The sequence below is a fragment of the Didymosphaeria variabile genome (genome assembly GCF_027946475.1).
Source record: "Didymosphaeria variabile strain IMI 356815 chromosome Unknown scaffold_9, whole genome shotgun sequence".
In the NCBI taxonomy this organism is placed as follows: Eukaryota; Fungi; Ascomycota; class Dothideomycetes; order Pleosporales; family Didymosphaeriaceae; genus Didymosphaeria; species Didymosphaeria variabile.
The window spans coordinates 188771-214090 of record NW_026611628.1 but is presented as its reverse complement, the minus strand read 5'-3'; the positions used below and the strand labels follow the sequence as shown (position 1 = coordinate 214090).

The 25320-nt window shown below is 51.4% G+C and overlaps 7 protein-coding genes and 1 non-coding gene across 8 annotated transcripts; 4 read left to right on the top strand and 4 right to left on the bottom strand.

Annotated features, from left to right (window-relative positions):
* Nucleotides 1–7: 7 nt before the first annotated feature.
* PWP1 (rRNA-processing protein) lies at nt 8–1643 on the top strand (the record flags this gene model as incomplete). Its single annotated transcript, XM_056220106.1, has 2 exons — nt 8–222; nt 269–1643. 2 exons carry the CDS (start codon nt 8–10, stop codon nt 1641–1643), a joined length of 1590 nt encoding a protein of 529 aa, XP_056065409.1.
* Nucleotides 1644–4236: 2593 nt separating this feature from the next.
* On the top strand, nt 4237–5061 carry N0V89_011374 (uncharacterized protein; the record flags this gene model as incomplete). Its single annotated transcript, XM_056220105.1, has 1 exon — nt 4237–5061. The coding sequence occupies one exon, from the start codon at nt 4237–4239 to the stop codon at nt 5059–5061; it is 825 nt and encodes a 274-aa protein (XP_056065408.1).
* Nucleotides 5062–8991: 3930 nt separating this feature from the next.
* N0V89_011373 (uncharacterized protein) lies at nt 8992–11692 on the bottom strand (the record flags this gene model as incomplete). The annotated part of the gene is made up of 5 exons (XM_056220104.1): nt 8992–9077; nt 9150–9177; nt 9701–10305; nt 10356–10544; nt 10639–11692. The coding sequence occupies 5 exons, from the start codon at nt 11690–11692 to the stop codon at nt 8992–8994; spliced, it is 1962 nt and encodes a 653-aa protein (XP_056065407.1).
* A 4278-nt stretch (nt 11693–15970) lies between these two features.
* Nucleotides 15971–16867, bottom strand: N0V89_011372 (uncharacterized protein; the record flags this gene model as incomplete). The annotated part of the gene is made up of 2 exons (XM_056220103.1): nt 15971–16833; nt 16861–16867. 2 exons carry the CDS (start codon nt 16865–16867, stop codon nt 15971–15973), a joined length of 870 nt encoding a protein of 289 aa, XP_056065406.1.
* Nucleotides 16868–18110: 1243 nt separating this feature from the next.
* Nucleotides 18111–19373, top strand: N0V89_011371 (uncharacterized protein; the record flags this gene model as incomplete). Its single annotated transcript, XM_056220102.1, has 2 exons — nt 18111–19046; nt 19113–19373. 2 exons carry the CDS (start codon nt 18111–18113, stop codon nt 19371–19373), a joined length of 1197 nt encoding a protein of 398 aa, XP_056065405.1.
* Nucleotides 19374–19807: 434 nt separating this feature from the next.
* Nucleotides 19808–21130, bottom strand: ENV7 (Serine/threonine-protein kinase env7; the record flags this gene model as incomplete). The annotated part of the gene is made up of 3 exons (XM_056220101.1): nt 19808–20304; nt 20354–20951; nt 21005–21130. The coding sequence occupies 3 exons, from the start codon at nt 21128–21130 to the stop codon at nt 19808–19810; spliced, it is 1221 nt and encodes a 406-aa protein (XP_056065404.1).
* A 1317-nt stretch (nt 21131–22447) lies between these two features.
* Nucleotides 22448–22531, top strand: N0V89_011369. Its single transcript has one exon. It is a non-coding gene; the product is annotated as a tRNA-Trp (tRNA).
* Nucleotides 22532–23165: 634 nt separating this feature from the next.
* Nucleotides 23166–24784, bottom strand: N0V89_011368 (uncharacterized protein; the record flags this gene model as incomplete). The annotated part of the gene is made up of 2 exons (XM_056220100.1): nt 23166–24321; nt 24372–24784. The coding sequence occupies 2 exons, from the start codon at nt 24782–24784 to the stop codon at nt 23166–23168; spliced, it is 1569 nt and encodes a 522-aa protein (XP_056065403.1).
* Between the last annotated feature and the right edge of the window lie 536 nt (nt 24785–25320).

Genomic DNA, 25320 nt, shown 5'->3' with positions numbered 1-25320 from the left:
ACCCAGCATGTCTATGATCACAGCGACAACATGGGTGCCTCGCGGGTTTGCGGCACCCTTCCCCTCTAAATATGTTTTCGACGAGGACGAGTATGCCCGCATTTCCGAGCTCGCAAAGCTCCAGCTCGACGATGCGAAGGAGGACTTAGAAGAGGCGCAAGAAGAGGAGAAGCAGAAGCAAACCAACGGCAGCGGCGGCGCAACCAAAGCTCAGGACGCAGAGTACGTGGTATCTGCTACGTGCATATTTGCAAGCTTATTTCAACAGGGAAATCGACGATGACCTAAAAGAGTACGACCTCGAGCACTATGACGATGACGACCAAGATGGCGAGGGCGATACCATGGCTATGTTTGGTAACAGCAAGAACCTGGCGTTCCACGAGAATGACGAGGATGACCCGTATATCACAATGGAGGGCAACGCAGAAGAGGAGGACGAGGAACGGGAAGAGCTCCAGATCTTGGGCACGGACAACTTGGTGCTGGCAGGCCGGATAGAGGACGAGGTCGCACATCTGGAAGTCTACGTATACGAAGACGAAGCAGACAACATCTACGTGCACCACGATATAATGCTACCCGCGATCCCGCTCGCAGTCGAATGGTTGGATCTTCCAGTTGGAAAGGCCGCCGCAGGAGGCGACGCAAAGGGAAACTACGTTGCTGTAGCCACAATGGACCCGGACATTGAAATCTGGAATCTCGACATGGTCGACAGCATGTACCCAGACGCAATCCTGGGACAAGGCGCAGAGGATGCAGACAAGCCGAAGAAGAAGAAAAAGAAGAAGTCGAAGAAGGCAAACGACGAGTTCCACGTCGACGCTGTTCTCTCACTTGCCGCAAACCGCCACCACAGGAATCTGCTCGCATCATCGTCCGCAGACAAGACGATCAAGCTGTGGGACTTGAACACGACCAAGGCCGCAAAATCTTACACATACCACACGGACAAGGTTTGCTCAGTTTCCTGGAACCCAGTGGAATCTACAGTCCTGCTCAGTGGCAGCTACGACCGCACAATCGTAGCAGCAGATATGCGCGCCCCCGACGCAAAAGCGCCACGCTGGGGCGTAGAAAGCGACGTAGAGACCGTCCGCTGGAATCCCCACGACTCAAACTACTTCTACGTGTCGACCGAGAACGGCATTATCCACTACCACGACGCCCGCAACGCACCCGCCGACCCCTCCCAGTCAAAAGCTGTCTGGGTCCTCCAAGCCCACGACGAGTCGATCTCCTCGTTCGACATCAACCCTGTCATCCCCGGCTTCCTCGCAACCGGTTCGACAGACAAGCAGGTCAAGCTGTGGAACATCCAGGACTCCGGCCCCTCCATGGTCGTCTCGCGCGATCTCGGCGTCGGCAAGGTCTTTTCCACGACGTTTGCGCCCGACAAGGAAGTCGGATTCCGCCTCGCCGTCGCAGGAAGCAAAGGCGCGGTGCAGATCTGGGACACTTCCACCAACGCCGCCGTTCGATCAGCGTTTGCGACCAAAGTGCCGCAGATGAAGGGCGACGGGAAGGAGAAGGTCGTGGGGCTGGATGAGGCTGAGACGGATTCCGATTCCGACGAGGGCGAGAGTGGGGATGACGACGAGGACGCGGGCGAGAAGGGGTACGAGTCGATGGAGGAGTAGACGTGCCAGATGCGGAGTACAGAAAAGCCTGCGATACCCAATCCAATCCGTTTGTCCTACATTCTTGTGTTGGAGCTGTGCGTGCCGAGAGACCCTGACTGTGGTGCTTCACGCTGCGGCACAAGTTCACGCAATGTTGATGCTGCACGACGGTGAGCTGCTTCGACGTGCGCCGCACATTCGCGACGGTCTTGCTTCAGCCGCATGTACACAACCTCTCGTCTCATTCGACAAGAAATATCAATATAGAACGTCACCGTTCTTGTCGACGATTGTAGGCCTCGGCAATGGTCACGACATGGTTTCAGACATGGCTGCGCCGTAATTAGCAGCAGGACGTATGACACGCAGGTACGCGGCGCACGGTTGGCTTACGTAGAGCAGGCCGGGGAATGCATGGATGTGGGCTACACAGGGCAATATATTCGGCACTGCTTTTATTATTTGCGACTGTAACTATGCAACGATGATCTTGGGAATTGATTGTGCACAGAATGCTGAATTAGGCTGCGACACTGGGGCGGGTTGGACTGTGAGCGTACTGCAGGGCGGTGGACGTCCAACACAAAGACAAGGCGATTTCTGAAAGTTGTCTCTTTGTAAACACGGCATGCTGTGAAAGACAAAGCGACCCTTGACATGCTCGACTCGTGGGCGTGAGGATATCGTCCCGTGGTAGACGGGTCGGCACAAGTCGACGCTTCGGGACACTCTCGCTGTCGATGCCATGCCAGCTGTCAAACGTCATGTACGAAAGCAGCATTCCATTCCAAAGCAAGCCACGAGGAACGCACACATGGCCACGTCCATCTACAAACCTGCACGCGACGTGAACAGTTCATCACAACAACACACCAAGTCTCACATCCACACCTCATCGCAATATGCCGATCGACCAACCGCGCTTCCATCCCGCATCCCGCATCCGACCGCACACTAACCTCAGGCGCTACCAAAAGGGACACTCTGGTTCAACAGCGCACTAGCGCGGTCGAGAACTGTGTTCGTTCCTGAAAAAGCGGAACGTTGACTGATGGCGCGCACACGCTTTTCGATGGCCATGCACACAAATGCCAAATGCCGCGTCGCTGCCCAGAAAGGTGTGCCGCTGGCAAACGCTCCGGCGTCCACGACTCGCGTCCATCCCAACGTTTCTTTGACGCTGCGCTGTTTCGAAACGGCGGGCGCGGCGCGAGCAAGCGAAGAAACAAAGACGGCATGCAGGTGGGAGCGAAGCGCCGCGTGGACGTGAGGCCAGCGAGTGCGCTCATCCAGCACGTCTGTCTGCGAGGGATGGGATGGCATGGCATACGGCGCGGTCGAGTGAGGACCGGCCATTTGGCGCCTGAGGACTGGAACCTCACCACCCACGCTGGCTACGCCACGCTGCCAGCAGTCCCGTCTCGCTTTTGCCCGGCTTACGCAGAAACGTCCCTTGCGGGCGGAGAATTAATGGAATCAATGCCACGGCACTGAACAGAAAACAGCGTCGCTGGTCGCCGCAACCCGCGTCATCAAACCCAAAAGGAAAGTCAATAAGGATCAAACCCAAAAGGAAAGCCAATGAGGCATGCTTTCAACGTGAGGAGAGCGTAGACGGCTTTTGGGCGGGTTGAAACAGCCATCATCTCAGTTGGCCATGCACGATGGCGAGAGCAGGCACGCAGGCGAAGCATCCCCTGCGCGTCTCTAACACGCTGGCGGCGATGCAGAGATGCCATTCGCGGGCGCCCAAAACAAACGCCGGCCTAGGCTCGCGGTGGAGCGGCCGGGGGAAGACTCGGGCGGTGGCGGCCTGTTCCCTGCCACCTCCCACGAGCCGTCCTGCCAATCTCTGCACGCACAAGGCGCGGTCGGCTTAGCCTACCACACCAGCTGCGCTCACCAGAGGATGCAGGGCTCCTGCCCAAAGCGCTGGTTTTTCAACACTCGGTCCCCCTGTTCACATCCCATCGACATCACCCTCCCTTCCCTTCGCCTTGCTTGCCATTGCGTGCCCTCGACGGCAGACTTCACTCCCTCTCGCGACCCGGTGTTCGCTCCTTTTGACGCTGGACCTCACGCTCTTTGACAGACCCTTGTTTCTACCTATCCTTCACCTTCCCGTGCTGCGAGCCAGCTCCAGAGGACCAAAACCCCAAAATCAATCACATCCGCTTCCGTTTTCTGACAAAGTATCGGACTGCACCGTCAGGCAAGCTCTGCGCCACTACCGCCGCGACCTGCAACTGCCCGTACCACAGGCCCAGTCCGCATTCATCACCGGGTTGCACCAACAGCGCACACGCGCACTGCTCAGAGCCACCAGACAACTGTCATCAGCCCTTCTCACACTCTTCACACAGCGCTGCAACACTCCAGAGCGCCGCCCCGTCAGCTGTCTTGCTGCATCACGCCAAAGCGCTGCTCCTTCCTCTCGCGGTCCAGCCTGTGCGCCAATTTACCCGCGACCACCTCCCCGCACAGCACCTTATCGGAGAAGCGTCCCCATTTCTGACTTGCCGCAAAGGATCCCCGGCCCTTATACCGACTCAATCTGGCCTCTCTACCGTAGTTGATTAAAAGTAAATCTCACCCGGATTAATTCCCCACCATGTCTATTGCGCGCAGCTTCACCAAGCGCATCAAGCGGCCCTCCAACGATGCCGCCATCCCCGCAACACCGACGCGCAGCCAGAGTGTAAGAAGCCCTGGCCTGGCCATCAACCGCGCCAAGATTTCCGCACCTGTTGCTCTGGTCTCCACGACAAACATGCTCAGCTACAACGCCCCGGACATCGTGCCCGTCAAGACGCCCTCGTCGTCCGCATCAACACATTCCGCCGACGACTCGGACCACAGCGTCTCGACACGCTCAAGGGCGTCGTCGCACGCTTCGCACGACACCTTGACGGACGCCTCGTCAGTGAGCTCATCCTCGCCCACATCGCCAGCACCAAACCACCTCTCCGGCTACTTCGCTGCTGCCAACAAGAACATCCGGAAATCCGCATCGTCCGGCAACCTCCAGCAGCTGAAGGAGCAGATCGAGGAAGAGCCAGCTGTCCCGGCCATCCCGGAGCGCGCCTTGTCCCACAGTAAGCGCGCACACGAGCGCCTCGCCCAGAAGCGGTCCCTGCAGAACATCTCGCGCACCCGGTCGTCCCGCGAGCACCGCACCTCGGTCGACATGTTCAACGCCGCCGCCGCCATCAAGGAGGAGTCGCACCCCTTCGGCAAGGAGCTCGAGCAGCTCAACGAGGTCGCTGAGGAGTTCAACGGCGTGGTCCGCGACGCCGAGATGGAGGCTGACTATGCCGTCATCCGCGAGCGCAACCTCGCTACTTTCTGCGCCGCCGACTACCTCGCTGAGATCCAGCCGTTGTTCAGCGCACGCTTCGGCAGCGTTGCGCAGCCGGCGCCCATGGCGTGGATTTAAAACTGCGAAAACAGACACGGCTGTGACGATTCTACTTTCTTTTCTTTCTACTGTATATATCTTGCCTCTCGGGACGACATCGACCGACTACACTAGGTCCATCGCTCGCTCGCTCGACTGCTGCACATAATCACTATTCTCTATTCTTTATGTCCTGTCCTGTCCTGTCCTCTGGCTTTTTGGCATCGGCGTTTGCGAAACTAAAGGACCCGGGAAAGATACCTGGTTCTGGTTCGAACTCTATGGATTTTACTTCACTCTGGGAGGAAGAAGAAGCAAGCTTATTCGATCTGTTTGATCTATCTATCTGGTTACGCGTACATGTATATGCGGGCTGTCCTATCTTTAACGATTTATCGATTTTATTGTATCGAGGTGTATATGAGTGTGTAGGCTAGGCTGGGGCGGAGAGGATGAGATTTGCGAATTTGATTTGGAGGCGTTACACTGCAAACAAACTCAAAGAATGAGAATGAGAATTAAATATGCTACGATGCACGTTCGAAATCATTGCTGATACCTGGGTGAGATTGTGACTAGACTACCTTGCTTTGCCGAGCCTTCTCTGGTCTGTCTCGAACCGAACCTAAGGAAAGAGAAGCACGGGCTGTATGTCACTTCGGCATAGCGCAACACCGAGGGTGGGTGTGCGGTGCGATTACGATTACGACGCCGCGTCGCACGGGGAGGTTACGCTCGGGCCGTGCGTGAGGTTACACAGATGGAGGTGTCATGCTCGCCTCGCCGAGCATGTTCCCCTCACATGTGCGGTGGTGTTAGGGCACAGTCTCGGTTGCTTGTGAAGGAGAGTGTGGGGTACTAAGCTACCCTGGCGTGTACGGGTAGGCAGCGACTGCAGCGACTGACTGGGTATAATATACTTCGTAGACCTAGTCACACCCTAGTCTACCTCGACGAGACGATTGCGTTTTGGTTTTGGGGGTTGGTCGCGTATGGGCGGGAATGTACTGTCTGTCTGTATAGAAAGGTATGGGTGTGGTGTGGATACGTGGTGGGTTTTGTTGTGAGGAGGGAGGAGGGAGGAGGGAGGAGGGTGGGAGTCGCTGCGAGACTACCTAGGTAAGGAGATGGATGGGCTAAATGTGCTGAGTGTGGACAGGGTAGGGTGGGATGGTATAGGTGGTGTTAGGGATGGATATGTGCGGGCTTTCAAAGCAGGATGGAACAAGACTTGGAAGCGTGGAAGTAGCCGAGCCAGGAACGCTGGGGGTGCTTCCTGTGTGAAGCAGGGGTATGGTACTGTTCGATTTTGGGGCTTGTATCACGTGCTGTTCAACCCTGTTCGTAGGGGATGCTATGGACTTAGTTTATGATATTGTTGTTAAGTGGTGATGCATAGGATTGAAGCGTGACGCGAAGATGCTGCTTTGTTTGGTAGCACTATTAAAGAGGGTAGGTAGCCTGTGCGTTACCCGTCGCCCATCCTATCATGCGCGCCGGCTCGCGGGTCGTAGATGGTAGCAGCTTGTGCCGCTGATGGTTATCATAGAACGATATAAGAATGCCATGATTGTTGAAGGTAATCAAGTGTATTAGTCAGATTTGCGAAGATGAAGTAAAGTTGGTTGAGATGATTGTGCTGTACCTGACTGGTTGATAGATTGCAAGGGGTGAAGGGGTGGGAGTATAGAGTAGGTTTGAAGTAGGGAATGACTAGAAGGTGTGTGGAAACCGAGAGCTTAATGTTCCGTCGTTGGGATATCAACTAATTGTGGGATGTTAATTTCTGGCGCTTTTTTCTTCTGGGTGACGCATAGGGTGGCGTGTCCAGGATTACATACGGAGTTAAGTCGAGATTCTGGGCTTTGTAGTCGACGGAGCGGCTCGAGGGTAAGCGATGAGGGTTCTGGCTTTACGTTTTAGCCTGGAGGCAAGGCTGGCTTTGTACGAGGCTGGCTGGTGGTTTTGTGAAGTTTTGGAGCCTAAAGCAGAGCTCGGAACCTCTTTTGGAAACCCTTTGCGAAATTGAGATTGAAGGCATGTATGAAAGATTGGTTCTTCCTGAGGAGGTAAGCGTTAAGACTAATGTGTTGGTCCTTATGTCGCCGTTCAGAATCTCTGCATGCTTTTTCCGGACGAAGTTCTAGAATTTACCTACCTACCTATCTACCCGGCATGCTCTTTTGATGTCCTTGAGTAGCTAGTGTTGATTCTCATACAGATACTGCAGCACTGAGTGAACTGCTAAGCAAGTCATGTGTAAGAACTCCATAATATCTACTACCATGACCTGTCTGGTGATAGAAATCCTTCATCATGACCTTTCTACCATAACGGTATAGAAGATGGCTCATCTGGAATAGCATAAACTATTTCTATACTATTATGGCAGCAAAGCTGCATTCATGTACTATCAAAGATGTCTTTTGGTCTATAGTGGGCTTCTCTTCTGTCCTTCCTGCTTCGACTCCTTCTTGTCGTAAGCACCAACCTAAGCCCAAAGACGCTTCCCCCAACTTACTGATAAATCACTCCTGTGGAAAGTATCATCTTGTATGTTTTCGAAGTTTCTTCGGTCGGAGGCAAGCATTATCTCCCACCGCATATCACTCGGAACCAGGCGAGGATAGCCTCCTTCGGAAATGACAGACCACTTTTCGTAGTATCGCAATCTCTCAAGGGCTCCCTTTTCGCTGACAGATCTTGTCTCGCGCAGTGCAGGGTCCATACCCAGTATGAGGACATTTAAAGATTCCGACAAGTCAATGAAAAATCCATGGTAAAATCTGTACATGAGATACAAAGTCATGGCTAGACTTTGAATGCATGCAGCCATTAAAACAACATACCAACCCCACTGTATGTTCACAAATCTTGGAGGCGGGCTTTCACCGGTCCTGAACAGGGTCTCGAAGTCTTGGGAATGGGCCGGGAATTCTTGCACCGCAGTCGGATTGGAGTAATTCTACTCAACATCAGCTTCGCGACTGACGAAGTATGTCTGGAAAGTACCTACTGTAGAGATGTCAAATGGTGCATCTTGCATGCTTTTAATCAATGTCCAAGCTGACAATCCAGCAAGAGTTCTCGCTAGATTCAGGCGCTTATCGTCAACACTGGTTGCTATTGCTCTCAAGTGCCAGTCGAGGACTTTCTGGGACATGGAAAATGCAGCAGGGTCCACATTCTCGTTATCTAAAGACAGGCTATGCGCCCACCTGCGCGCGACTTTTGCCCAGCTTGGTAGCCCCTGTGCTGTAGCACTGGAATGGGTTTTTATATGCGCCATCTCATCGTGAGGATCCTCGCAGTGAGCTTCTAGAGTACTCGTAGACCCATTGACGTTGTATCGCGAACTGCAGGAAGGCGTCGCAAAGGCGTTCATCCTGCAAAGAATGAAGGACTCGAGAGGTTCCGACCCGCTAGATTGGCCGACATGGCTCAAAACAAAAAGTGCATCCTCCCTGGAGTTCTCCGCTACGTCACTGATGACCCTTCCAGAGGGGCCTGGTAAGGTGAAAACTGGAAGAATTTCGGATTGGGGCCTTCCATTCGCTTTCCATCCGAATATACCATGCAAATCAGTGTTGTTCGCCGGCATGAACTTGTGTGCATTGTCTCGCGAATTGTCGTGGGCTGTAAGAGGTACCAATTCGGAGGCATTCAACGTGGCACAGAGAACGTTCGTGGCCAAAGAAGGAACAGAAGCATGCAGGGAAATCTCTTCGGTGGAGCCAGATACCTCGGTACGAAGGATGGTGTTGACTGCAAGAACAACGCCTGGATGAGGTAGCGCAAGCGTCACGTTATTGACCGTACGATGATACGCCTGGGATTGTGCTGCTTCGTCTATAACGTCGATCCATTGGCCGATAGTTGTGGTATTTTGATGTATCTCAAGAGCAGGAAGGTATTCCCCGAAGGTTTGGGAAGTTTTCCGCTGCGATTCGTCAAACCCTAAAGCCTTTTCTAGAAAATACTGGTAGGCAGTAGCCAATGCTTCATCTTCGAAACAGGTGTCATTGCCGGTGCTTCCAAGAATTGGTACACAACGACTGGTTATGTATTGCAAGTCAGCAAAATCCGTCTGGACAGGAGCTGTAAGCATTCTTCGCTCCCAGTGGTACTGCGGGTTTCGAGGCGGACCAGGTTGTACTGCTCCTCAGTCAGTGATTGTGACCGCAATAGACAAGACTTACAGACATAGAGTTAGTGCTGCAGGACTATAAAGAATGGCAAATACAGCGGTGATTAGACTTGCGAGACCTATGGAGCTCCATGTTCTGCCAAGATCCAATACCCATCGCCGCGAGACGAGAAGGCTAGGCTGAAGCGGTATCCTCCACGCCTCTAGTTCAGCTAGCCTGACCCCAGCGCGCGTGTTCTGACTAAATGCCCTGGCACTGAGTCTTTGCCCGATGTATATAGTAAAAGAGGTAGTGAAAGCGAGCTCGCCCATCTTGACGAGGAACGCATCAGACACTATACCACTGGCCGAGGTGAATTCATCAACCAGACGTCGCTTGATGGTGAGTATGATTATCGTACTGGTCAGGATCGTTGAGCAGAGACAAAGGAGAATGTTGCAGATACTGCTCCAGTTTTCGTAAGCTCGACGTAGGCAGCGACTAGCGAAGATGCCAATCAGACTCGCCGAATCTATACAAGCTCGACGTACGCTTCGACTATTAGTTTTGCCGTTCCTGGCATATTCACTTGAAAACATTGGCTGCTCGGGAAGTGGCACATAACCAGGATCACTGCCAAAAGCCATACGTCGAGGCCGTCGGGGATGTGATGGCAGATTAGAGATTGATGGATCGAGATTTCTCTCGGTACTTGAGCCTGAAGAAGAGCCGCGTGGCCTGTTGAGAGCATCTTCTCTATGGCCTAGTTCCGAATGCTCGAAGCAGTCAACAGCGTGCGTCCGTGAGGGAAGCAACGGTATTTTCGTTTCCAGAGCCGACAAGCCTCCTGCAAGATCCCCGAGTTCTGGAAGAGGGCAGTCTTCAGAAGCCACAGACGACGGTGCAGAGACCGTAGTACAAGGCTTTGAAGTGGGTTCTCCAATAATCACTAGAGGAGACCCCAGCCTCTTGTTCCGCGTTGTAATGTCATCTTCAGTAGCAACTCGGATGGTTGTGCACTTGAGTGCAATACGAATGTCCTGGAAGACCTTGTCTATGGTGATCATGTGTGCGTACGGTTCGGTTCCATACACCGCTAACACGACACCACAAAGACGATCTCCCTGAACGACCCAGCTTCCGGATACGCCTTTCGCTAAGTTTGTCATTAGAACATGTCTCGGGTTCTAATATTGAAGTACGTACGCAGGGGCTCCCTGAGTTCAATCTTCCTTGTTTGAAATAACGCGTCCTTGATCCTAAAGCTTGCGGGTCCCCTCAATAGATATCCGCAGACCGTTTGATACTTTCCGGTCAAGATGAAAACCTCGCCAGCTTTAAGATCTGCATCGTGGATTACGTCGTTAAGGTGGAACATTCCGTGGCCTACGATGTCTTCGTACATATAATCGAGATCCGGAACAAAATTCCATATCAACGAGAGCGAAGTCAGAATTGTTCAAAGAGTGATAATCAGCTTGTGCGCGACTATGAATGTCGGTTTTCCCGCAAAAGCAGGCCAGTCCGCCGGCAGGGATATCTCTCCATCGGATCTGATGGATGACTTCGGCGCACTGATTCGAGTCAGCGTTTGCATCGGCTACAGAGGCGTCCGATGACTCCGAATCCGAACCGAAAAATTCAGACTCATACTCAGAGGATGATTCTGAGGGAATCGTATGCGTGACCGTGGGCAGATCTGGAGGAGCTATAACTCCATGACCCGTGGTGAGGCCATAGATCTTCTCGTCGATCTTGATCAAACCACCAATCGTGGAGATTGATTGAATATTCACTCCACTTATGTTCGTCTCTATTCGTAACTTCAAGCCGCAAGCGGAGTCTTCGGGAAATAATTCCTGTATCCACCATTTCTGACGTATCCACCAGTCGCTCATTGCTCGTGGCGCTTTCCGTCTTTCTTCGCGCTCGTGGTGATGCTCCAGCTGAATCTTGTATAAAGATTCTATTTCGGCCTCGCGCTGTGCCTCTTCTTCGTCTGTAGATACATCTTCGTAGTAGGGCGTTTGCGTATCAGACTGAGGAAGCATACTTGCAAGTTGTGGGGCCCCGAGCCTTACTTCTACTCGGCCGAAGCAGAAAGAGGCGAGGTAATCGAGGTCTTTGACAGCCCTTTCGAATTCCTTCCGACACCCCTTACTTTTGCAGCGAATGCATACAGTGGGGTTGAGTTCAACAACCTTTTCTTTCCTGACGACGCCTGCCATACATAGCTCGGCTTCAAAGCTCTCATTGGGAGTCGACCAGCTACAAACTGACTCGAGGTCGCTCATGAGCCTGGGTTTGATGACTTCTTCCCACTTTGTCACTAGGTCGGCATCACAGGGCAGAGCCCTCGGTTGACCGACGAAGAGTTTTGCCTTGGGCAGCCTTCCAAATCGTACTTTCTTGTCCCAACACTCAAGAAATGTCGATGACACGTCTAAGCTGACACTTTGTTGTGGCGCGTGCGTATCGGATGCGATGATAGCCGTGTCTAGTCGCTCCCCTTCACGGAGACGGTCCGCAACCGCGTCCAGCATTGAGTAGGTATCAGTCTGGTTTCGTGGGAGTACAGGACTGCTTCCATCAATCTTCGAAACACAGCCCTGGACCTGCGACTCAGCAAAGGATTTTGCGGGGGTATATGCTCTGCTATCGAACGATGGAACCAACTCGACATGGCGATTCGCAGAGTTGCCGACTGCTTTCCCATGCTGCTTGCTCGTATGGATATCCTGGGAGCATGTCCTGAGAAGTAGTAACTCGTCCAGTGCTGCAAAATCATGCTCTGAAGCGGACAATGGCGTGAGTGGGGGGGGTGAGAGGCTGAGCGGGGCGATATTGGAGTTGGCTTCGTTTTCGAATCGAGTCAGGATGCGCGCGTGCGAGTGCCTCGGTCATCGTGCAGGTACGATAGCATGTCAGCCTGCTATACTCGAATGACCGTAAGCGTAGTTCGATCGAATGGTAAAGCTGTGCGAAGTCAACATAAGAATATAAGGTTATAGCTGATTGTTTGAGGGCTAGGGGATGCCATGGCGAAACATATCATGCAAGGCTATCGCGGGGCTTTCGCTCGAGCCTTGCCAAGCATGGCCTGCATTCACCGGTTCCAAGCCCAGTGAACGAGGCGCAGCGCAGGCAAGACGGCCAATCAATTATCATAAGCCACTTTGCCTCCTTCCTTATGTCGTACAGCTGATGGATCGACTTAAGCGGGGCCGGAGGGTTCTCCTGGGTTTCGTTGGGACCTTGTCTTACTCCGCTGCTTTACAAACACCACGATCATGTTTACTACAAAAACGATCCTTGACGATCTTTGTACTGCCAACAGCCCTGCCAAGCTTGGTCTCGTTTGCGAGATATGGCCTGATGCTGGACTGACGCCCGGAGTCTTCGCAGAAAACGAGTATGTGTCGTTTTTTGAATACATTCTGCAAGAACTTTCAAACATGAACCGACACCGATCGGTTTTCGCGGCCGAAAGCTTAGAAGGGACCATAAATCTTATCGCTCTTTTAAGAAAGAGTGTTGACGAGCCACTGCATGTTGTGTTGCAAAAGCTGAGGGAGTCGTTTCCAGAGGTGGATCACTCTGCTCTTGTCAAAACTCTGGAGCTATCTACTCGACTCTGGCTCACTACCAAGGTCAAAATAAATGGTAGTAACTCGGTGTCACTGCAACCGGGTTTTGGAGCAATCGAATGGTTTGCAGAGATCTCATTGAAAGAGGCGTTGCAGTCACGCTTTGCCCGTATGGATCCGGTAGGAACAATGGAGAAGGATTCCAGCCCAGGCCTGGATCCAAGCTTCACAGCATCCGCACTCGTCGACATTTGTGGCATCAAACTCTTGTGGACTTCTAATCTGGTGGACCACCTGCGTCTCGACAAGAGGCATCGCGTCCTGACAGTGTATGAGCACAAGATCTGTCTGCTCAATCATACAAAGGGGATCAATTCGCCTTTCCCGCTTGATCTTCTGCAAGAGACCATAGATACACTGAACCTGCTCTTCCCTTTCGGTCATGGCCCAACCCGCGAACTACTTCGACGAGAGAACAAACTCGCCTTATACGGCTTGGGTACTTGCAACAGAGACCGTCGATTCAAGCTTGACAATTATCGAGCGTGGCGGGTGCAGATAGCGGGCCTGATCGGAGTGTTCAACGAGCCACCTCACAGTATGTGGCAGTTACTCAGCGATCGAAGGGATTTGAAAGAATGGGTAACGTTTTGGATCGGTGCAATGGTGTTGGTTTTGACGGTAGTGAGTATCGTGACTGGGACTGTAAGCTCGGTATATGCGGTCAAACAGTACAACCTCGCCCGCGCCCAAGCTTGTGCTGCCTGTGCCATGTGAGACGCTGAGAGGCATTTCCGGTCGACACTACATATACCTCAGAGGCGCCTACGTTCACGGAGAAAGAGTTGGAGGACTTCACACTAGGACTTTTTAGAGACAGCTCGAGAGGGAACTTGCGCAAATTGTGATACAAGAGGGAGCAATTCGAGGTGGGCGATGACGGAGCTGATGGAGGCTAAATTTGGATGACTACACATGGAAAACAACTTTTTGTCGGATGGCACATTTTCTTAAATCTTATCTTCTCTTACTCTTCTGCGTGTTGGAGGTTCCCAATAGAAGAAGAAGTGATGGTGAGCGTTGGAAGCAATTGTCGGACGTTCGAATTGTTGAAAATCCCGAGGTCCGTTTCACCTAATCAGCCCCCAGCATCCCCAGGGTAGTGCAGCTATCGCGATTGACAAAGATCTTTTGACTAATGGACCACCTCCGAAATTCGTTCTCGGCACCACTTGAGCGACATAAGATGTCACTTCTACCAAAGATGGTTGCCTCGGCATTGAGGCATCCGCAGCGTGAGAACGATAATCCCGGAGCATTCTTTCGACGATCAGTCCTACCGTCACTGACACATTCCGGCCAGTACAGCAATCGAAATCACGCTTGGGGACTGCTGGTCGCGCAGATTGTCAGCACAGATGCGGTTATTTCATTCCTAGTAGGGTGATGTAGCTTCACACAACCTTGATCAAAGTTGTAGCGGAAAGAAGAAGTCTGAGCTTCAGCAGGGAGTCAAGGTTTCTCCGAAACTCCCGACATCTGTTTCCGAGGCCGGAGCTGCCATCGCGAAGGCCGTGAACACAAAATTACTTGGGAGTGGAAACATGCATGCAGCACCTTTGGACATGTTCGATTATACGTTCACCCAGTGATTTGACTCGTGTTAGAAGATCTAAGTTTCACCAAAGGCATGCCAAGTGCACTCTTGCTTGAGCCTACGTCAGACTTATATAAGACTGGATATTTGACGTTACATTGGTCTGCATTGCCTGGTACGTACACAAGGAAATGTCTGATAGAAGCCAAGCAAACCTTGCACAACTATATTCCTGCGCTAGGGTACAGATTGATTGACCAAACGATAAACTTCCGGTCGATCACGAGCACTTAGTGCACGCACAGCCTAAGGAACTGGACTTAGCATCGACCGGGTTCTTGTGGTAGAACATTCAACTTAACTTACCTCTGTCTGCGTAACCCTGCCCGCTGCAGCAGTCATTGAAGTTGGTGGTCACCACTGTTCAAGGAACCGTGGTCAGCTGACTTTCAAGACACTTGAAGCTGTTGGATATAACTCACCGCCTGCGCCGAGGCATCGTTTCTCGACGAGACCTTCGGCTGCGCCAACGTTCTCTATGGAGGGGGCAGCCATTACGGCGGCGAAGAGAATGAATAGAGCGGCAAATGCGACTTTCATGATGGCGGTGGTTGACAATGTATCGTGCGAGGAAGGTTTCGAAAAGGTATGTGGATTCAATATTTTAGTCGTTGTGTATTTGCTTAATGTCTTTCAACCGTTGGCTTGACCTCTTTATATACTGTGCTGGTACCTGAAACAGTCAAGTGTAGAATGCCAACATTGTGGAGTCAGTGTATGTCGATCATCTCGGGTCCCTCCAACTCTGACACCGCGAGAATTAAGAAATAGGCTGTGTAGCCTAATGACGACCACTCATGTGACCTCGTAGACACCGTTCTACGTCGCTTGAAGCTGGGTTTCCTCGGCGGGCTGATGCTCGTAGTCGTCCAGGTCTGCCATTCGATGGGTATATAGGTCTTACACGTCACAGTGGGGCCAAGTAGTGGCTAACAACTGTAATATGGATGCACATTGCGAGTCTAAGCCCTTGGTATGCCGGAAGGTCATAACCACTACTTGACCAGGATGAGGCATGCACAACGCAACAAGTAAAGACGAGTGCAATAGCGGGTCTCGGATCTGACATTCTTTTGCTATGGGTCTATTGGGTCACAGCCTGGCTTAAGTCTTATAGTGTAAGCTTGATTTATGTAATGCAATCCTCAATGTACGTTTTATACGCTCTTTTTGGAAGTCCTTGCTATTAACGGTCATGAAGATTATCCGAAACGGTCCGATGGGCTGAAAGTGGTTGTGATTTTCAAAGTCGACTAAGCGCTAATGCTTCACGCTACCATCCTGCGTTGAGTACAACAATCTCACAAACCTCAAAAAGCGGTAGGTCGGAGGTATGCATGGATTACGGCGCTTTTATTGTGCCCCATGGGGACACGAATCACAGCTCCGCATTTCTCACATCTCTGTATGGGCAGCCGCAGGGCAGCGGCTCCGTTACTACCGTCACTGCGTCCATTTATCAGAGAGCACCAGATGCAGAGGTTTAGCACACGCAGAAATATTTGTTTATTTTCGAAGCCCATGATTCTAGGGAGATGTACCTCTTCTCCAACGCACGTCTGCTTGTCTCGACCGCCTCACCATCCGAGCTCTTTTGCTATCGCAGCAGCCAGAACCGGCGCCTCGGCGGCATTGGTGGCGATATTCGGATGATAATCGCATCCCACGTCTGATCCCTGAGTAGGCCAATCCACGACATGAACCTTTGTGCCATTCAACTGGGCGGCTGCATCAGTGAAAGCTTTCGTCTGTGCTGTGTGTTGTGCTTCTCCCGCAGGGTAGCTATCGCCTAGCATAGGAGATGTAACAAGGAAGAACTGTGCAGCGGGATAATGCCCCTGGACGGTGCGAATGAACGAGGCTGTCGCTGACGTAAAGTTGCCTACGTCAAGCGCCTCACGGTTGCCGTCATTGCTGAAGTCGTTGGTACCGAGAGCAATCACAACGGCGTCGGGTGTTTCGCTGGCTGGGAAGGTATAGCTGTTGTCGGCGTCTTGGGCCCCGTACTTTGTCCAGCGACTCGTCATCGTCACGTCGCCTGGAATACCATAGGCAGTGTTACGTACAAGGCCTATGCCGCTCCACGCGACAATGTCGTATTCTGCCTTCAAAGACTCGGCGGCCAGAACGGCATACGTATTGGGGTTGTCTTCAAGTTCAGCACTGTTTGTACAAGGGAAGACGCCATCCATGCCGTAGCCGACCGTAATTGAGTCGCCTATGAACTCGATCTTCCGGTTACGTCTGACATCTGGCCCGAGAGTCCCGTCGGTCGTAACGTTGCCGACAAAGATGCTTCCGTACAACGCTTCTGATCGCTTCCGTAGCTCAACAGTATGATTGCCATTCGCTAATCCGGCTGGTGTTGAAATGCTCGACCCATTGACATTCGGTATGATAGTAGACTTTCCATCAACTGTGAGCAGAACACTGTTTGTACCTGCAGTATGAACCAAATTAGCCACACGATTCATGGAAAGCCAGGTGATCCTCAATAAACATACCAGTCACCGACTCGAAGCCAACCGTTGCAGAGGATCCTGTGAAGCTAAAGGACACTCCAGTGCCTGCCCATGTTAACTCCCTTGTTGCGGGGTTCACGCGACCAAGAAAGCGGACAGCTTGCGCGATGTCCAGTATTGCCAGCGACAAAGTGATTGCGCAGAATTGCTTCATCTTGAGTAGGTAGAACGATGTAAGTAGGCAGGACACCGAATGACACTGACTTATACTTTATATTTCCCCATGTTGACGCACCTACGATCGTTGCAAGATCGTCGAAATTAAGACCGGGGCAACGCATTGATCGTTAGCAGCCTACGGATAGATTGCTTCCATCTACAAACCGAGGCTAATTTTGCTAGCGGCGATACATTTCCCCCAGTCAGGAACGGAGGAGCAACGTGAATCGCGCGCTACCGGACTGCCTTCCCGTGTTTCAGTGCTCTCCGTGACGCCGAAGCACGCATGATGTACATTTCCAGCACTTCAAACCGGGCAGGCGGCGTCTTTGGCGCCAAGGTGAAGTAACGTTTTCTTGGTATGAGCGCGACGAACCTTATTAGTCGCATAGAATCATGTCTAGATCATATATAGATGGACGAAGCTGCATGCAATCCCTCGCATCCATCCGTGCATAGATTGATTGTTGCTAGTTTGGTAGTGTTGATATCCACAAACGATTCGAGCAGGTCGACGGTGGCATTTGAACGCCCGAGGAAACCACGTGACGCAAACTGGAGCTAGGACCAAAAGAGGCTAAAACAGGTTACTAAGGAATTACGTTTGCGACTTCTCCCCTAAACATCTAACCTTCCACTATGGCAAGTTACCATCATAGTTCATCACAGGCTTCTAGTAAAGCTTAGAGGTCCTGTGGGTTAAAGCAAACCCATGACCGTAGCTGTACCTCCTTTTTCCAATACTGAAACACCTTTCGCCTTCTCCGCGCTTGTTTGATAGACAAAGCTTTATGTCAACGTAAACGTCGGACATACAGTATCAGGGCACCACTTTGAACACTAAGTATAGAGCGAGTTACCCTAAGATACAATATTTTGTGGACAATATACTAACGCTTTTTAGCAAGCCTATGATTGAGCTTCATCTGGGTACGAAAGACAAGGACATAAGAGGCCACAATTATTCACCTTGACATAACGTCAAAACGAATACGAGCCACAGAATATATCAATGGAATCCACCGCTACTGCAAGAATGTCGAAAACCTTCAACGATTTAAGCGTCGACCTGGTCTACGTCATCTTCTCTCATCTCTGGCCGGAGAAAACTGACTTGTGCAACCTCGCCTTGACTTGTCGACCATTCCGTGATATCGCGCAACGCTTCATCGTCCGGGACACTTCGATATCCCACAGCGTCAATGGCTCACGCACTAAGCTGTTCCTCCGAACATTGATGGAACGCCCAGACCTTGTTGTTCACGTACATCGACTGGAACTCGACCTCCTCCGGGAAGATATCCACTGGCCAGAGGAGCAGCAAACCATCCACCAGATCACCCGTCTGCTCACAAACTTGCGGGAGTTCTGCTACCTCTCCCGCGACTACAAAGCTTGGCATTACAGCGTACCGCTGCCCCTGAAGTGGACACGTGAACACGCTCACGACCAGGTTCGCAGGGTGGAGTGGCATCACAACATGGCTCCTTGGGAACTTCGAAAATGCATGGAACTTCCCAGCATCGAGACGATCCGCGTACGGGAGCTCCAAGACGATTCGTACGGCCGCTTCACGTCGTTCGACCTCCCTGCTCGCAAACATCGGACGTCCTCGCTCACCGAGCTTCGCATCGGCTCACCTGGCACTTTGGCGTCCGAGGCCTTGGAAAAGCTCCTGCACATGCCAAGAAGCCTCAAGAAGATCACCTTTGAGTCTCGCAAGGAGTATCAGTCCGTGCTACAGCCAGCTGGCTTAGTGTTCCTGCTCCAGCCAGTCCGGGATTCTCTGGAAGAGCTGCACGTGGAGATACGCGACAACTTATTCCCAGCCTCTACACAGGCCGCGGACCTATCAGGATTCACATCAATCAGGAACCTGACCTTGCCGTTTCGATACATTTTCGGACCAGGAGCCGCGGCTCCGTTGTTGAGTGCTGCGACTTTTCTTCCCCCGCATTTGAGCGAATTGAAGGTACGTTGCCCGCATGCTTCAACCATGGTGAGTGTTTAGAGGTCAAACGTGCTAATGTCGATCTAGATCTTGTTTGTCTCTACAAAAGCGCCTGTTCCCGCGTCAACGGTATCAACACTGGCTGATAACCGCAAAGCTCTTTCTCTCTTCATAGACAGTGTAGAGCAGCAGGAGGAAATGCCTCGATTGCTACCGGAGCTGAGATGCATCACATTACAAGGAAATGGAGACCATAAGAGCTATCGTCCTGATTTGGAGCCCGAGAGCCTGAGAGGTGCGCTGGAAACATGCAGTTTGTCCAGGCTCAGTGTGGAGCGCTGCTTTTAAAGACAGTCGATATTATTAATGTTCAGGTACTTACAGTACTACGTCAAGGTTTGGGAAATGCATTGCTCATCCTGGGGTAGCATAGGGCATCGAAGTATTGACCGGACAGTGTATATTGAGGGTGTGCACAACACATCCAGATACGCGCGTATTGGCGTAGATGGCCTACATATAACAGCGACATAGTCAACTCCAAATAGACTCGTTGCGCGGAGCATGAGAAGGTTGGAAGGGTATATTGAGCCAGCTAAAGTCCTCTTTCGCTAAAAGTACCGCCTGCGCCTCGACGCAGCAGCAATCATCAGGACCTAATCATAAAGGTCTATATGACCCGCACTCTGAATGTATATAATCCTACAATGAACAGAAACCACCTCCTTAGATATGGAAGCGACATGATCGGAATCTGCGGTGTCCTCCGCGCCTTCATATCCTTACTCCGAGCCATCCTCAGGCAATTCCGCAATGACGCTCTCCACCATGCCAATCAGCTCATCAACATCCGGCCTCTCCCCCGGCTCGACCTTCAAGCATTTTCTAACCACCTCTTTCACGTTCTCGTTTATGCCTTCACCCTCTGCCGGCTTCTTTGCTGCTCTGCCCTCATCTGGAAACCTCCAATCGCCACCGAGTACGCACATACTCAAACTACCACCCGTCTCGTCGCTACGCGCCTCGAATGGCGATTTGCCGACTAGGCATGCATACAGCATGCAGCCCATACTCCAGATATCCACCTTTGTATCGATGACAGAGCCGGTCTTTACGTCGAAGAGTTCTGGCGCGCGGTAGGGCATGGTAGAGTGTTCGGCGGCGGTGTCTTGGACTTGGAGAGCGAGGGAGCGCGATGTTATCGGAGTTGGTGAGGGCGCAAGGGAGCCAAGGTCCATGAGGATGGGTGTTTGGCCATCATCATCTATCATGACGTTGCCTGTTTGTGTTAGCTTTTCTCTGCTTTCTCGTCCGAACGAGAAACATACCAGGCTTAATATCTCTATGCGCATACGCCCTCTCCCCGCCTGGTGCGATACCATCCTGCGCCAAGCTTGCCTCGCCGCTCTCTAAAAGTCCTTCGCCCTCGGCTTCGTCATCGTCGTCGTGTTCTCTGTGTCGCCGCATTTCCATCGCCTCTGCAGCCTCGGCATCCGCGCGCGCCGCATCCTTCCTCACCTTCTTCGCCTTGCCCTCGCTCCGCGCACCGCCCGGCCCTTCCCTCACCCTATACTGATGCATCGTCTTGAGGGCCTTGCACACACCCAGAAATAACTGCATAAGCCTCTTCTCAGGGAATTTCGTGTGGTTGACGAGATTCGCATTGATCATATCCTGCAGATTCCCTCTCCTATAGTACGGCAGCAGGATATAAACTGTTTTCGCGCTCGGATCTGACTTGTCGGATGCGACGCTGTAATCGATCGAGCGAATGATATTGGGATCCGGCGAGAAGAGCGAGTAGGCTTCTACTTCCTTTAGGGCTTGCGAAACGGATTCTTGGCCGAAAGGACAGCGGATCTTTTTCAGAGCGAAGAGCTGCTGGTTGGAATTGTCTTGGACGAGGTATACGTAGGAGAAGCCGCCCTGTACGCGCAGGGTTAGAAGATATGTGAGAGGGGAATTAATGGAGGGCTTACCTCGCCGAGCAGCCGCAGTATCTTGAAGCTGCGGCTGTTTATCTTGAGTTGCGGCGAGCCGGGGAAGCACACCATGCAATTTGTGAAGGAATATATGACATCGAAGAAGTAGGATTGTAACGACATCGCGGCGGTTGTGTGGGAGCTATGCGTGGGAGAGCTGTTGGTGTTCAGGACAGCTATGCGGAGCTGCTTATCGACCTCCGCGCGGCCAAGGGATGCGCGACACCAGCAGACGAGGTGTGTTACAAGCGATGGGAAAATGGCACGTGTTGAGCCAGTGAATGTAATATCTCAGCGTATGAATAGTAGGTAAGTTTGTCGTGAGCTGGAGCTGCGCAATGGGTTCGGCGAAGCTGAGAGGTGGTTCGTTGTACGTCCACGGGTGCCAAGATGAATGTGGCTGTGTTTGTCAGCCACGCGTCCCGACTTCGCGAGTGCTCGCAACCAAGCACCCCTCAACTAGCATTGTATCGAGACGACTCTTTCGCAACATTGGTCTTTCCGAGATTTGAGGGTCGTGAGTATGCTAGAGGCCATGATGAGACGAAAAGCAGGTTCTTTCTACGAGGTAGGGCGTCACCAAAAGGCATGTTGAAGGCAACTGGCAAACATGCTGTCGTATCGGACCTGTCTGATAGGCCGGATAGCTTGGGAATGATTTCGGCTTGGAAAGGTCATTGTTGTCAAGGCGATGTGTCTGAGGTGCAGTGTCCCATTGTATCAAGGTTTTTTTTTCCCTTGACATATTTCCAACGCGAGAGCTGAGGAGCCAAAAATAATAATAATGTGATCTGGTCATTGCCTGTAGTATGAAACAATGTGATCCTGAAACCAGCCTCCATCAAAACTTAGATCATCGCCCTTTCTTCTCCAGATATCGCTTCGTATTGGTGATAAGTATCGACAATCCAGGACGGACTGTCAACTCAGACTATGCCTATCATATCGATCACACGTACATCTTAATTATTAACTCACGTGCTGCGCCCGTAGGTGCTGGTGCACTGTTCATTACTAACCTTGCAGTACCCAAGAACGCCTCCTGTCCATCCATGGGGAATGGTTCACATACGGCTTTCAGCGTCCGTCGTGAAAATACCTAGGTACCCACCTGTATTTCTCATCGCGCACCTGTTGAGATTATTACACAGTTCGAGATCCCTTCTTAGCATACATATAGGGCTATCGATGTATACCAAATTTACGTTGCATGTTCTGTGATTCTCTCAACGCCTCGGTTATGGGATGTGGAGTGCGGAATGTGGGTCCGGAAGAATTCCACAAGCGAAGACAGATAATCTACAGCTTGGGTAAATTGCGTAAGCTAGACCCCGCTTTGAGGGTTCGAAATTCGAACCCTTTGAATGGTAGAGCTTGTATACAGTGTACTATATTTATTTTTTATTTTCACAAATACCCAATCATATGAAAGCAAAAAATGGCCGCCTGGCGCAACGGTAGCGCGTCAGATTCCAGTCTCTTGGAACCTCCTGAAGGTTACCTGTTCGAATCAGGTGGTGGTCATTCTTTTTCTAAAATTTTGCTCCTACATTTTGCATCCAAGACCTAAACCTACACTTTTCAACACGCTATCGTAACGACATTGTAAGGGACGATAGAAATGTTTGGGTATGAATCAAACGGTAAGCATGGAGTAAGACATCTCACTGATGTGATTCATGAACACGACATGAACTCTATGTGAACAGCTCGCTCACTACGTTCCGGCGAATCAGGTTTTTTTTTTCGTACCCGACTTGAATTCAACACGGGGCAATATTTCTAAAGCTTATTGTGGAAGAAACACAACTTCAGATGGTGTAAGATTGATCCTTTGTATCGACTAACAGTGTGCAGCACTTTGAGTAGAGCAGAAGAGTTAAGCCAGAGCCTTTCAGTCGCTCAAAAAATACGATCGTGGAGCTAATCGTGGAATGTTTCAATTTTAATCGGCCTAGGTTCCCTATATCGGGGAGTACTGATTCGTGACAATTAGAAACAGGCCAGAACGCCTCAAGAACGTAACAGGCGCGAGATTTTCCAAATCAGGTTCTCGGATTATCGAGGTTGAGGGGAAGGTCGCGGAAGAGGAGATGAATACATCAGACAAGTGTTCGTGACGATAGGAAAGAGACTGAAGAGGGAGGAGCACATCATCTTATATGATGACAAAGTCTTCCAAAGGATCTGTTGGTTCGGGGTCATGAACGTGATGCCTTTTGAAGACCTTTACAGCTTCTCCTTGCATATAATCCTGAACATAGCATTCTCCCAATAGCGTCCATTGCTCTGCTTTACAGGGGCGGAGAACGAAAGGAACAGTGAATCCTAGAAGAATGCATATCCAGTCGCCCTGTTGGGTCTCTTTTGGTACTAGGCCTGTTATCCCATCGGCGCTTACGAGTTCAAGGTATTGGTCTAGCGGACGCGCTCCAGACAGGGCATAGCCTATGTACAGCCACTCATTCCTGTGGTAGTCGTTCAGCTTTCGCAGATCGGTCAAATCCGCGTGAGCTGCAGCCTGTCCAGCATTTGGAGAGCAGGTCGACACTTGTGTGAGCCTCAAACCTCTGACTTTGATGACGTGATGACTGATAATTCGAATATTCGTCTGCCGAAAGGAGGCAAAACCAGCCGAGCTACAGGCCGCGAAGACTCCATCGGTACGACCAAGTGCATCCTGGTGAAATTTGCGACGCCAATCTATAGCCCAGCTCGGGATTTTCCCTGTATCATCGCACGTCGCAGCTGACAGAACTCTGGCGACTCCATAGGATAACAGGAATCTGGAAATATTTGTGTAGAGCTCGTCAACGCTACACAAATAGTCCGGCTTCAAAGCTTCTGGCAAGCCATTCGCGAACAGAGATACCAGAGCGAAGAACTTGTCTCTTGGATCGGTGCACTCGTAATGAGCTGTAGCGCATAGCACGTCGAAAAGATAGCCCGGGTTCAGGAGACTTGTGGAGGTGATGAGGTTCAAGGCGCTCGCTGGCGTTTTCCACAATACGCTTTTTTGAAGAAAGTCACGTCTTGACGGATGTAAAATGCTCTGATCCCACTCCTGGTAGCTTCCCGTGTTGGACCCGCGAGAAAACTCGGTTTTTAAGGTAACGACGCCTTGTTCGTGGTGCCAATAGCCTCTTGAAACGGCAAGTTTGGAGTTCCACATGCCCAAAATGTCGAAGTTTAGCTCTTCATGGCCGATCTGATAACAAGGTTTGTTGAAAGCAGCGCTTCCTGAATCACCCAAGTACGCCTGAAGAATAATCGTTTGAGAAGCGCGGAAGCATGTCTGTGATCCTGCGGTGGCACTTCCTTCTCAAGTATTGTTGGCCAGTCAGAAATTGGGGTTTTGCCCCACGCCATGACGGCTCGAGAGTGATCGTCGTGCTCACCAATATACGCAATGGTGCGCTTCGCAATCCGGTAGATCTTTCCCATGAGACGCACTTGTTCACTTCGTTCGTGTTTGTCGCCTTGATTGATACAAAGACCATCAATCCAGATGCGGTCGTTGCCAGTGGAGAGAAGACTGCGTAGGACTTGCTCGCAGTTCGCTGTTACGAAGGCTCGTCCGCCTGTGTCGGCATGTTGGATTGCATTTTCGCGGATACGGCTTCCCCAGGTGTACGAAACTGCCTCATAGTCGAGTGTCTCGTCCAGGATCTCATGGGAGAGCCGGAAAGTGGCTTCCCCATGCTCAGCCTTGCACAACTGCAATACTCGAATCTCGTTCGGTCTCAAAGGTTTGTACTGGTAGTTTGCAGTCGTCATGTTTGGTCTCCTGTTGTTCTAAATCACTCTTATTGGATACGCGGGGTTACAGAAGCTGAACTTGCCAACGCAAGCACGGTGGTGAGAGGCGGTGGGGGCGGAGCATCGAGTCTGAGGCTTGGCTGCAGAGCTCAGCTACCGTGTCTTATGACCACACCAGGTCGTCCTGCTACGCTGATATTATCTTTGCATCTTACTGTATGAGATTCACGCGCTTCCGTCGCATACGCGAGGCCACCAAATTTAACACGATGGTGCACATTCACTCTAGGGAGTTACGCGAGCAGTACATGGCGTTTGTGCTATATTGCACCTAAAATACGTGCTTGGTGTACCACCGACGAATTTTGCGATCGCTGTATTCAAGCCGATGTTGCCTATATAACAATTTAGGCGAGATTAATGGCGATTTGGTGAACTGCAGAGCTTCTCGTTCATTGCAGGAAGCAGAGGGAATATTTGTCCCGAAAACAATGGGTCGAATCTTCGAGTCAGCATTACATTTGCGCCAATTGTACCTTGAATGGTCTCAGCCG